Source organism: Stegodyphus dumicola, chromosome X1 (genome assembly GCF_044657685.1).
Source record: "Stegodyphus dumicola isolate Sdum_Otavi_A_Nest chromosome X1, ASM4465768v1".
In the NCBI taxonomy this organism is placed as follows: domain Eukaryota; kingdom Metazoa; phylum Arthropoda; class Arachnida; order Araneae; family Eresidae; genus Stegodyphus; species Stegodyphus dumicola.
Window position 1 is genome coordinate 22,726,275 of NC_140780.1, and position 14,027 is coordinate 22,740,301.

General features: G+C 33.8%; 1 protein-coding gene across 2 annotated transcripts in view; it reads right to left on the reverse strand.

Annotated features, from left to right (window-relative positions):
- LOC118187434 (DNA (cytosine-5)-methyltransferase 3B-like) overlaps positions 1 to 14,027 on the reverse strand; it is a 487,890-nt gene that overhangs the window by 63,439 nt on the left and 410,424 nt on the right. For both annotated transcript variants that reach the window (XM_085807194.1, XM_035357651.2), the window contains one exon: positions 8,175 to 8,267. In XM_085807194.1, the coding sequence (XP_085663320.1) occupies positions 8,175 to 8,267 (93 nt within the window). The remainder of the gene's footprint in view (positions 1 to 8,174; positions 8,268 to 14,027) is intronic.

Consider the following 14,027-nt stretch of genomic DNA (forward strand, 5'->3'; position numbering starts at 1 on the left):
ACAGGTTAGATACATGAATGGTTTTCATGGTTCTCCCATGTGTAACGTAAATATGAGCAAGTTTGCCTTAGAAAGACCATTGCGAAGGCATCTCTCCCCTTAAGCAGATAGCCTTTACATGCTTAGCAATAACCAAATAAATCAAGTCAAGCATATCTGTTAATGGAACCCTATTTAATGACCTTGGGAATAAATTTGTATATGATGCCTGAAATAGTATACTTAATTCTTTTTTTACCATTTCTGTTAAAAAAAATGTTTTACAATTAAAACTTTCAAAAAACTACTAATAAATATTTCATTTAGGGATTGTTTAACCATTTAATTAATAGCTTCCAGTATCCTACAAATAAATGTTTCATTAAAAAATATTAGATTATGCATATATGGAAATCTACGAGTTCCCCTCCAAAAAAAGTTGGAAACCCTCAACATGCAGTAATGGCAAAAGAACATGATTAAATTTGCAGGTGGGGGTACACAGCATACAGATTTCAGTACAGAGATACGATTTCTGTCAGCAACAATGTCTGCTATGTAGATATGCATCGAGTCAGAGTTTGGATGTTAAGTACCTTATAACCATGTGGGTTCAAGTTTATCCCAGCATTTATCAATTGTAGTGGCTGACGACTAGTAGCATGCCAGTCTCTCGGCAATCCAATCAGACATTCTGACTAGGTGACAGATCTGGAGAATGTGCTGGTCATGAGTAACACTTGAGTCCCTCTGCATCACTAAGGGTGAAGGGTCAGGGCTGCACAAGCAACATGCAATATCTTGTTGAATGATGGCATCACAGAAGCCTCCAAGATAGAATGCAGCCACAGGCATTTGTGTTGATGGTGATAAGGAGCGCATCTTGCGCTCCTGTGTGTCTACCGATAAATATAACAACCATAGGTAGAAGTGCAGAAGAGACCAGACTGGCTGTTCGAGCAGTAGCATGCATTTTGGAAGTTTCAAAATAAAGAACAAATTTTACTGCATAATTATGTCTGCTGAAAGTTCTTGATGAATACAGAGAGAGAGAACATTTAATACAATATGAGCAACTAGAATCTCATGGGCTCTACTATGATTACCACATTTGGTGACATTGGTGATCTGGACTTCACTAAATCAGGCCATGGGAATAGCTCGCAAGCACTTTTGGTTTTGATGGATCACCATCTTAAGATCTCCAAACCAGAACTTACGGATTAAATCAATTTTTATAAACAGGATCAGAGATGAGTAGCAAATAATAGTTAAATTTATCATTACTTATTATTCGTATTTTATTTTCTGTAGTAGAATTTTTACTTTTGTTTTGGCTTAAACCTTGCACAATGTCTAATGTATATACCGTCTAAATTCTGGTTTATAACCGATCAGACCCAGCTTTATAGTTTATTATTTGTGAAAGTACATTTGCTCTTGCCACCCCCAAACCTATCACAGAATCAATTACTAAATATAATTATGTAGTTGCTCATTTCTTCCATATATTGCATCTTTAGTTCAGGATTTACTTATGAAACCAGACCCAACCAACCTTAAACAAAGCTAAAAACTGAGTTAATAAACTAATCGGGAGAATTTATCTCAGCAAAAAATTCACCAGTTATTATCTGGAGAGGAATTAGGCTCTCAAAAACCTTCGGATTTGCTTAGGAATATGAAACGACGAGAGGAATCCTTAAATGTTCCCGATAACTTAATGTTATGTAATGAATTATTCCTTCGGCAGTTCAGTCTATTTTGACAGTGGTTCCCAATTTAACTTTAGACAAAGCTGCAGAAATTGCCAACAGAATCTTAGAAGTAACCCCAGGGACTTGTGCCATTTCTCCTACAGTCAAACAATCCTATTGAGAATAAATAGTTTAAAGAAATAGAAAAATTAAATGCATTGATCGTATTTCCCTTTCTCGAGGTCGCTCGCCAAATTGCAGAAATCACAATAAAGAAAGCAGCAGTTCCAAAAGGAGAGATTATTCTGTTTGCTGGTATCATAGACATTTTGGAAAACGTCTATGATGTAGAGAAGACAAGTGTATCAAACCTTGTTCATGGAAGGGAAACGAAACCAGGAAAGAATAGAGGCAATTTATTCTTTGCCTCAAATTTCACGTCGCCTGTTCGTTCATGACCAGAGAACAAACATTTCATTTTTGGTCGATACTGGCTATGACGTGTCCTTACTTCTGGCAAACAATTCACAAAAATGAGACTCTCCCCAACAAACACTTCTCGCTGCTAATTCTTCAACTATCCATGTTTATGGTAAACAAATACTCTCTTTGAATTTCAGATTAAGACGATAGTTTACTTGGACTTTTCTTATAGCAATTAGTACACCCAATTCTTGAAGCAACTTTTCTTCATTTCTTTGAATATGTGCCTGATATTAGAAACAAATGTCTCAAATATTTAAAAACAAACGTTCAGACTGTAAGCTGCGTGAAAAATGCAGATATTTATTCAGTAAAAATTATCTTCAGTGATACACCTTATCACAAAACTTTAAAAGAATTTCCTTCCATTACTAAATTAAAAAATCCTAATCAACCCGTTAAACACAACATTGTTCATCTTATCATAATTAAAGGTCCACCTGTGGTTGCGAAACCTCATTGATTAGCCCCAGATCGCTTAAAAATAGCAAAGCAAAAATTTTAAACTATGATGCAGCTAGGGTATTTAAAAGCGTGAAGAAGCAATTATGCATCCCCACTTCACATGATTCCAAAAAAAGGAACTTTAGAATGGAGACCTGTAGGAGATTAATGTGCATTGAATGCACAAAAGATAAAAGATGAATACTCTATTCCAGGCTTAGCTGATTTTACTGCCTCATTGCACAGTACTAAAATTTTTAGTCATTGACTTGATCAAGGCATATCATCAGATACCAATCAACCCCATTGACATTCACAAGACCACCATATGTACACCATTCGGTTTATTCAAAAGTACCCGTATGCAATTTGGATTATGCACGACTTTTCATTGTTTTATAGACGAAGTCATGCGGGATTTAGAAGGTGTTTATGCTTTCATCGACGACTTTCTCATAGCCTCTAAAGATTTTGAAGAACACTGCAGAAATTTGAAAGCTTTATTTTCAAAACTTCAGGCATATGGAATTTGAAAAAATGTTTCAAAATGCACTTTTGGTCCAACATCTATTTATTTCTTAGGTTTTTCACATTAGTGAGAACAGAACTGAACCTCTTCCTGACAAAATGTGTTTTATGTTTCCATCAACCTATCACCCTCACTTAACTTCGCCGATTTTTAGGCATGTTTAACTTTTACAGATGTTTCATACCTAAAGCAGTGCATATTCTTCCTTCTTTAATAAAATTGTTAGAAGGACATATCAATAAAAAGAAACCTAGCTCTGGTGTTAAGGATTCATCCTCACTGTTAAATTTGGAAAAAATATTGAACAAGCCTTTATTGCTGTGAAAAATTCCATTGCCCAGGCCCTTCTTTTGAGACACCCTATTTCCAAAGCCCAGATAAGCATCTGGGTATATGCTTTGGACGTTTCAATAGGCAGCACTCTTATGCAGTTCTCTCAACAAACATGGGAATCTATAGAATTTTTCTCTATGAAACTGAACAAAAGTCAACAGAAATGGTTTGCATACAATATGGAATTATTTTCAATTTAAATCTGTGATTAAGAAATTCCAACACATGTTAGAAGGCAGAAATTTTCAAACCTATACGGATCAAAAACCATTAATATATGCTTTTAAGCAGAATCTTCACAAATGTTCACCTTGGCAATTATGCCATTATAATTTCATTTCTCAGTATTCTACTGATATTAGGCATGTGCAAGGTTCTAAAGACATTGTTGCTGAACTTCTTTCGAGAATTGAAATTGATTCCATACAAAATCTCCATTTTTGGATTAAAAAAAATTTCTGAAGCTCAACAGCATGATCAGGAGGTGCAAAACCTTCTCGAAAACAATATGTCATCCTTGAAATTGGAATTGATGAATCCCACATTCAAGACTGCACTCAAATGTTCTCTGGCAAAGCCACATATTCAACACTTGCTTTAGTCCACACCTATCATCAGATATCCGTTTATCCTGATGATATCTAAAAAACTGTCACCACTCATTTTGATCTTTTAGAATTTCTGGCCATGCCATTTAGTAACTCAGGCTATACTTTCCAATGTTTTATACATCAGTTTACTTGTACTAGAGTTTTGCATCCCATATTTTGATGACATCCTTATTGCATCAGCTAAGAAAGAAGAATATATAAGTGCTCTCCATTAAGTACTCGATTATTTGAATAAACACGGTATGACTTTAAACCCTAACAAATGCGTACCTGAAAACCATCAGTTTTCTTCTTAGGTTGCCTCGGGTGTAAAATCCCTGCCCAAGAAAACAAAGACAATGCTGACTTCTTAAAACCTACCACTAGAGTTAAGCTTTATATGCAGAGGCGGGTTAAGCGGCTGGCAAACTTGGTGGCTGCTAGGGGCTTTGAAGGAGCCCTGTGAGCCCACAGTCATCTGGAAATACAAGCTTTTTCTAATTAAAAGAACAAATATCAATTAAAATTGTTTACTACAACTAGCTCAATAAAATAGTGTATTCATTAGCCCATATCATTTAAATGTAAAAAATCGTAAAAGATATGACACTTTAAATTTTGTCACGTTCTATCTTTTTATTTTTGCCTGTTCTTAGAAATTATATATTGAAACATCCCCAAAACAAAAACACCTCTAATTCCAAGCAATTTTGCGCTCCCATATAGGGGATCGCCCATATAGAAAATGATTACCACTGATGCTTCTTTGCTTATTTTCCAAGAAGTGCTGATTTGTTTCAGACACTTTCAGGAAGTGTAGGCTGTGAAAAGCTTCTAAGCCTCTTGTTCGACTATTGATCTTTTACTGACCACTGTGGATGAGCCATTAAGCTTCAAACAACTTCATCATTTTCTAACTAAATCTTCCGGCACTATACACAAAAGTTGTCAATGACCATTATAAATCAAACCTCTGCTATATGGCTCTAACATTTTAAGCAATGCTTGCTCTCTTCAGTATTCAGATTGACTTCTTCAGTGCAGTTTCAGTTTGCTCTGTTAATGTTTATATGGAAAAAAATTACTCCTAACCTTCATTTGTAAAATTGGTAAATATAAGCATTTATAATAATATTTGAATAATATAATGTAATAATATCATGCCCTTTATGATGCTTTCTAATAATGTTCACAATTTAGATGGCATTTCAGTTCTATTGCAATTTTTAAAAAATACAATAACATGAAGATTAATTAGATATAATATTTTGAATAATAAAAAAAAATTCTCAAATTAAAATTTTTTTTTAATTTATCTTCATTTAATAAAAATAGAAATTCTTTCTAGTACCTATATTTTAATTTTGGATAAAATTCAATCTTGATAAAACAATGAAACTTTTGGGGGGAAAGTAACCGTAGTGGAGGCTACATCTTTATTTTAAAAATATGTGAAATATGAAACGATACTCATGATAATAAACTGGAACACCATTTTACAGAGAATCAGTGCCACCAACAAATCCCTACAATCAACTCAATGCAACCTATTTAAAGGAGCTATTTATTGCAGAATTCCGTCATGAATTTTTTGCTATAGAAAAAGAAGCAACTTCTATAACATCTATACAACAGTTTATATCTTCCATAGATCGGAACTGCAGGCCCCCACCCCAAAAAGGAAAAAATTTTTAATATGAGTATAGAAGAATCTAAATCACCTTCACAGTGTGAAGATTTTATTTTTAATTCTTTTAATGCTATTTGTGACAATAGTGGAATTTGCTCATAGAAATGAAGTACTTAATAATAATGTTGAAAATTAAAAAATATTCTTCAATTTAAATTTTCCAAATTCGGAACAAAAAGGTCTGCATAGAAAAATTTAAAAAGATTTATAAAGGCAATATAAGTGTTATAGAATTTTATGATGAAGTGCGGCAGATTGTTATTATTTTTAAAAGAAGACAAATTTAGTTCTGCCAGAGAAGTATATCATGTTGCTTGAGAAATGTTATAAACATTTCCAAAAGTAGAAATTACTTTGAAAATTTTTTTGGCCTTTCTAGTTTTCAATGCATCACGAGTAAGATCTTCCTCTGCTTTAAAAAGAATCAAAAACAATTTAAGAAGTACGATGTGATTGATGAATTTGCTAGAACGAAAACAAGGAAAAAATTTACTAAACTTTCTGATTAATAGTTATTTAATTTAATAATCAATTATTTTAATTTTAAAATATTTCAGAAAATGTAGTAGCTGTTTTATGTTCTACTTTTCTTTCCCATGGAAAATTTAATTTTTTGATATAATTTTAATTTTTGTGCATTTTATTCTTGATACGCAGTATTTTAGTCTTGAATAAATATATTAATAGTTAGAATTAAAAATATTATTTATAATTTTATAAAAATATTAAGTAATAGTATGTATTTAATTATACTTCAGTACTAATTACAAACCAATATTTCAAACGCATACGTTAGTAAGTTTTCAGGGGGTTCCAAGTATTTTACCGCCACGGGCCCCCAACTGGTTTTGCCCACCCCTGCTTATATGTCTTTTGGCTATGATAAACTTCTATCCTCACTTCTTACACACGGCAGCTGAAACCCAAACTTCTTTGCTTATCTCTTAAAAGATTTAAAGAAAAATGAGAAATGCCCCTTTCCTTGGAATAATCAATTTCATAAAGCATTTGAAAAACGCAAGCATGACTTTATTAATGGGGCAAATCTTAGTTATCATTTACTTAGTCAAAAGCTTAGTATCATGGTCGATACTTCCGTGAGAGCTGTCTTAAACATCCAACACACTAATAACTACCAATAGCTTTTAACACTTTTCTTACAAAAATTCTCTCCCACTGAATAAAAATACAGCACATACAGCAGAGTTACTCTCCATTTAGGCAGCTATAAAATATTTCAGGCATAATACTGAAAGTCAACATTTCACTATATTTGCTGACTATCAACCTCTAACTTATGCATTCATGTCAAAATCAAAACCTACTTCTGTGCAACAAATTAGGCAGTTAAATTATGTAGCTCATTGCAGGACAAACATCCAGCACATAGCTGGCTCCAGAAATATTGTGGCAGATACTCTTTCATGTATTCAAAACATCAATGCAAAAATACCACTGCATTTCACTCTTATTGTTTTCTTGTTAGCCACAGATATGAGCTGAAATATCTCAGTGAAAACTCAAACTGTTCAATGAAATTCCAGTCATTAAAACTTGACACTTCTAACAACAAACCTCGACCTTCCGTACCCCTTTAGAAAAAATGTTTCTGCCTTTTTCCACAATCTATTGCACCCAGGCATTTAGGCTTCCAAAAAGCTTATACAAGAAACATTCATTTGGCCATCCATGCTAAAGGACATTGCCAGTCACACTTATTCCTGTATCATGTGCCAATGTTCCAAAATCATACAGCACACACTGTCCTTTGCGAAAAACTGACATGCCATCCAGCAAATTCAATCACGTTCATATAAACATTATCGCTCCTCTACTTCCTCCCTCTCATCCAGTAGGGGAGAGAATTTGTGACTCATCCTTGACAATTCATCTCTAGCAGCCATCAGGAGAGCATCAAACTGACCTCACTCATGCTGTATAGCACTGGCTTCCTTTTTTTCAACTAGCATGCTTACTACTAACATGGATTCCCACCTATGATTATTCTTTTATGGTACACAGATAAAAATCTGTGTACATGGGCTAAACTCATATTATTTTCTAATTAAAGCAATAGATGTAAAAATAGGCATATTATATTTATCCTTTGCATTAAGACACATCTCTACAGAATGATGACTCTACAATCTCTATTAGGGTAAAACACAATAGGTTGCTAAAGCTATATAACTTATAATACTCATAGAATAATACTTGTAAAATATTGTTATGGAAACAAAAATAAAATAATTTTTTATGTAATTAACTAAACACTGCATTACAATATGCACTTTAATATCACTAAAAATACATGAAAAATCATATTGCGGTTTTTTTAAAACATCTTTTTATCACATGTGTGATTTTATTGCAAAGTAAATGAAATACCACCTCTCTGAGGAGTTAAAAAAAAGAATGAAAATACTTACTTTCCTTAACTTCTTGGTCATGTACAGAGTCTTTTACATTCTGTTTTTGAGCTTTGAGTGAGGCCAGATGCTTTGCAACAGATTCTGGAAGTGCTGAAATTTCAAAAATTAAATGTGTAATTTGCAAAAACCCATATAAATGTTTACACAAATGCTCAAAACTTAAAAACAAGCATCATTATGTAAAATTATTGATGCAAACTCCAAAGAATCAACTTATGGCAGTTTGAATAGTTAAAATAAATGCTACAGAAAGACAGTAAACGGGCAGATATTTTATTATCACGTTTATGGATTACATGTTAAGTCAAAAGCAGGTGAAAAGGAAACTGAACTTGGACAAGTTTTCCCAAAGATTTTAACATGAAAGAAAGTCTGTGAATGTAATATTTTTCTCTTTTTCTAAAGTTTCAAATTCTGATATGTCAAAGACATCATTTGATGATTTCACACATAGAAGGAATGGTTACAAGAAAACTGAAAAAATATATCACAATCACCAAATTTGCAGTGAAATTTGGACTCCAGGATTTAGGTAATATTACAAATGACTGAAATGTATTTAACTGGCTGTTGATAAGTTCCTAATTCAAACTCTGAATGTCGTGAAGCTTTTGTGAATGCCAGACACCACCTTTTTTGATATTCGGCCAGATATTCTAAACTGTTCGGGAATAAATGGTCTGATGTTAGAAGATGACTTATCACACCCCATATTTTTACCAGAAGCAAGTAGCTTTTGAAATTTAATGTTCTGTTCTGAGTTTGTAAATCTTAGAATTCTTTATCATTGAGTTGGCTATCATCAGTTTTATCACAATGAGGGAAATATAGATATTGGCTATTCTCGATAACTGATCTGAATAATGTTTACACTTCTGATAATATGGCATATATTAGTAGAAAATTGAGAGAGATATTGCAGTTGTCAAATTTTCCTTGGTGATGCTTTTTCACTATTTTGTCTAAACAAATACTAGAGATTTGAAATCACGACCTTTTAACATAGGTTTAAAATGTTTAATTACAAGATATATTCCTAATAACATACAGTCATAAGTACTAAATTATTCTTATTGTTACTTAATTATTTTAATAAAATGTTATAGTTTTAATACAATGTTTCCATGCTTTTTACTTTCAAACTGTTGGAGAACTGCACCAATAGCCAATCAGATGGATCTGTGCACAACGACAAAGGCAAATCTGAATTGAGAAAACTTAAAAGACCTGCATTAGCTAAATCCTGTTTTTCAGTTCAATTTAGCTTCATTGGTCTATTTAATTTTTTTCTGCAGTCTTTTTTCTCAGAACCCTTTGGGTATTCATAAGGAATTGCCCATGTCCTACCAGCAACATTCAAAAGTAGTCAGTAAAATTTAAGTGTCCCTAAGTCCTCAGGTGATGGATGGTCTCCAGTAATTTACAGATCAATATCGTTTCGGCTTTTTCAGGCAGCCGCCCAAACGGTATAGTGGTTAGGAAAGCCTGACTGTGATACCAAAGTGCTCGGATTTGGATCCCGGAGAAGGCATAGCCTGTCTCTTCATAGGAGGTAACGGTGGCCACCTATTATGTGCCTCCACAATAAAGTGGCCACCACTTCTAGCCTTGGTAGTGGCCAATGCCGTTATAGGCAAGTGTCTGCCATAGTTAAAAGTATTTAAAAGGAAAAAAAAGTTTTCAGGCAGAGGACGAGATCTTTCTGTTCTTATAAGATATCATAAAAAAATTAAGTTAGCAGCTACCATGATTGACTTAAAAATGTTAATTCTCAAGCCATAGTCGTCTAATCTATTGAAAACAAGTTTCAGGTGATGTCAATGTTCTTTTTCTGAAGAAGATGTAATTAATACCATCTAGATATGGGAAAGTAAAGTCCAAACCTTAAAACACATCATGTATAAATATTTAAGTAGCTGGTGTATTTCACAATCCAAAGCTGAATGACCACATTCATACATGCTGAGTGACATTTTTATGGCAGATTTCTGTTTACCTCTTTAGCTATACAAATTCGAAAATATGAAATTTGGAAATTGTTTTTCTTATTCAAAATGCAGTTAAAATCATCAATCCTAGGAATGGGCTTTCTGCCAGGAATAGTGATAGCATTACGTCTCTTATAATCACAGGGGTGAAAGGTTCCATCCTTTTTACAGACTAAAAGGACTAGCTCAAGATGTAGAATGTCTTTTTATATTATTTTCCTACATATTACTCCCTCTATACTCCATATTTTTTACTCCCTCTTTAGATGGATTTGGTCACTTGCCCCATATTTTGGGGATCTTATGGTATGATCTGGGCTGATGTTGAGACTTCTGCTAAATTTTATTTTCAAAACCCCATCTTGTCCTTAAATTTTGCTAACCAGTAAAACTATGGCACCATGATGAATGATCTCTACTGTAAAAAGTTATTTAATGCTATCCTATTTGTTTTAGAGCACCAGTGGTAAAGCAACTGATTTTATGGGTAATTTTGCAATGCCATTAAGAAATCCTGGGAAGTGAGGGCATCTGTCAAATCAACTGGCCTACATGATCCCCGCACCTTAATCCCACTGCACATGTATGGGTTATTATGGGAAGATGAAGTACAGCTCACAGTCCTTTCCTAGAAAACAAGCAAGGCCTAATCCTTATTCCAAAAGAGAAATAGGACAATTTGCTCCAAGAACTTTTATGGACAACAGCACTGTGATTACTGCATTACAGTCTCAGTTGGACATATTCTTTGTTGAGAAGTCAAATTGCTAAGCACTAGAAAGTACATTTTCTGCATCCTTTACTCCTATACATAATTTTTCTGAAAACGACTTGCTGTGACTGTTTTTATTTCTTATTTTCAACATGTTGCTGGTTTTTGTCTAAGGTTTTTCTGGTCTGGGTACCAGGAAATAAACACCTTGTCATAAACAGTTTTGCCTTCTATCATTATCCAATTTTCTTGATACAAACAAAAACTTCAATTCCCTCAATTTTATAATGTGTTTCATTACATGTGTATTTTTAATAGTTTGCTAATACAGTGCTAATCAAAAGTCATGCAGCTTAGATATGCTAATTCTGAACAATTTAAAATACTACAAACTGCTTTAAGGAACATAAACAGACAATAATTTACCATATAAGGGTGAAATTAATGCATATTTAAGATATTTTGTAGCAAACTCGCTTAGAATTATAGTTATCAGGCAGTCATAAAATTAGAGCACATATATAAATATTGCATTTTTTTATTAATGCTACTTTATTTTCAGTATTGAAGTTATAAAACTGATTAAAGACATGAATTAAACTTCAGTGACTTACCAGCAGATTAGTATACAGCTTAATATCAGTAGTCAGTAATTAATATAAACATGCAGCTTATATGAAAGTACTGGGGTAGATAAAAAGTATGTGTAAAAATTATGCAAGAAAAATTTTCTTTCAACTGGAAAACTATATAATATCAATCTTTGCTTACTTACCTTTAAAAGGTTTTTCTGCAATTATAATATTTAAACCATAAGGGGGGGGAACTTATTTCATAACAAAAGACTATAAAAAATTTTATTTACAAAAATCCACATTAATATATATTTTGGTTAAATTACATATACATTTTGGCTAAATTACATATCAATGACTTTTTCATAACGCTGAATTTTTTATAATGCATATCACTACAAATAAGCAACAGTGCCCAAATGGCATGAATGAAGCTCAAAGTTAACATTCTGTTCTTGACATGACCCTCTCGATAATTTGTTTAATTATTTTTAATCAAAACACAAGTAATGGTGTTTTTGTACCATTTGTACATCATATAAAATATGAGTATTATAGACTGTAATTTCGAGGAACCTAAAACATAATTTTTTATACCATTTGAATAATTTTCTGTAAGATGGATAATGCATAGTGACTGCATCACTAATATCTACTTCTCCCATATTTGTATTGTACTGCAACATACAGCTTGGTTTCTTAATACTTTCTCCTATTTTGTTATTTGGTTTACCAGAATCTTCTATTTGGTGTCCATGCATTGTAGTTAAAAGCAACACCTTCTTTTTATCTTCAAATGTAATCAGATACACACACTACCCAACATTGAAAATTCAACACCAAGAAGGAGTGACCTGAAAATTATGCAAATTTTAGGGTAGCTGCATGTGTGAACAATGTGAAATGTGAAGCTCTTCATCACACTTTGAAGAAGATATAAGGGAAGGAACCTGCAGAATGTTCAATTTTTGTGTTGTTATTTCTGCTATGGAAATCATAGTAGAAAATTTGTTTTTCTCTCAGAGGACACATGTAACAGCAGAGAATGTCAGGCATAATCAATGGATGCAGTTCCAGCAGACAGATGTTTTTAAGAGGGGAATGATTATTAGACTGAGAAAGGCAGGTTGGACCATACGGAAAATCTCAGCTGACACACACCTAGATGCGTCCACAGTGAACCAGCTGTGGCAACCGTTGAGGGGTTCCAGTACAGCCAGAGTGATGTCAGCAACCAGAGCAACATTTACCTCCATTCTGCAGCATGTTCAAGATACCCTGGATGTTCTCATATCGACCAGAACCATTTTCTGTTGATTAGTGGCTAGTGGCCTGCATTCCTGGAATTCATTAAAAAGACTACCATTAATCCCACATCATGCAATGATGCCGGGTTCGAGCAATGTGGACGCTGGAACATCATCACAAGGTCATGTTCTCAGACAAGTCATGTTTTTGTTTCTTTAATAATAGTTGCCGTGTATGAGTGTCGTATCGATGTGGAGACAGGTACAATCCAGCAGCAATTGTGGAACATCCCACAGCATGACAATGCGGCATCGTGGTTTAGGGTAAAATTGCATATGATTCCAGGTGACCTCTAGTTCATATTCAGGGCACTATGATGGCCTAACGATACGTGAATTATGTGTTGCGGCCAGTGACACTTCCCTACATTCAAGGTGTGCTCAACAGCAGAATAACACCCCGACCACACACTACTTGCATCAGACAATGTTCTCCGTGAGGTGGACAGATGTTTCCCCAGCCACCGGTCTCTTCTGATTTATCACCATTCGAATACATTTGGAATGTGATTGCATGCCATTTGCAGACCATGCCGTTGTTACATTCAGAAGATAAACTGTGGCAAATAGTTGACAAGGAATGCAGACCATTCCTCAGGACACCATCCATAGTCTCATCGACTCTGTACCTACACGTGTTGCTTTGTGTATCGCCGTATAAGGTGGTCCTACAACCTACTGAGATGATTCTGTAATATGCATATCATTTCCAAATAAAGATAGATCACTTATTGTCTCTCTCTGTTTACTGCGTTTCATCACTTTCTGGTCACTCCTTGGTGTTGCAATTTTAATGTCCGGAAGAGTATTTTTACTACACATAGTTTCTACATCATTTTATCTCATTCATTTTTATGGGAAATTTTTGGCAGATCTTTCCTTGTTTCCACGATTGAGCCACAAACATTCTCTTTTGTATCATATAAATATAATGGAAGTGAAGTGAAAATGCTATCCAGATATAAATGCATCCTTTTCCCAAAAAGCTCATTTATGAAGGTTTCCCAAATGTTTTCGTCTAACAGGCCACTTCTTGCTGTAAGATTGGTATCTTTGCCTGTATATATTAAAAAGTTCCAAATATAACCTGTATCAGATTCACTTAGTTTATATATTTTAACACCATATTGCGACTGTTTCGATGGAAACTATTGTCTAAAACTAAGCCTGCCTTTCCACATAAACAAAAATTCATCAAGGGATACATTCTTTTTCAGTTTACACACATTTTAAAATTTTTGTACAAGTGGCTCAATAATTGGTTTTAG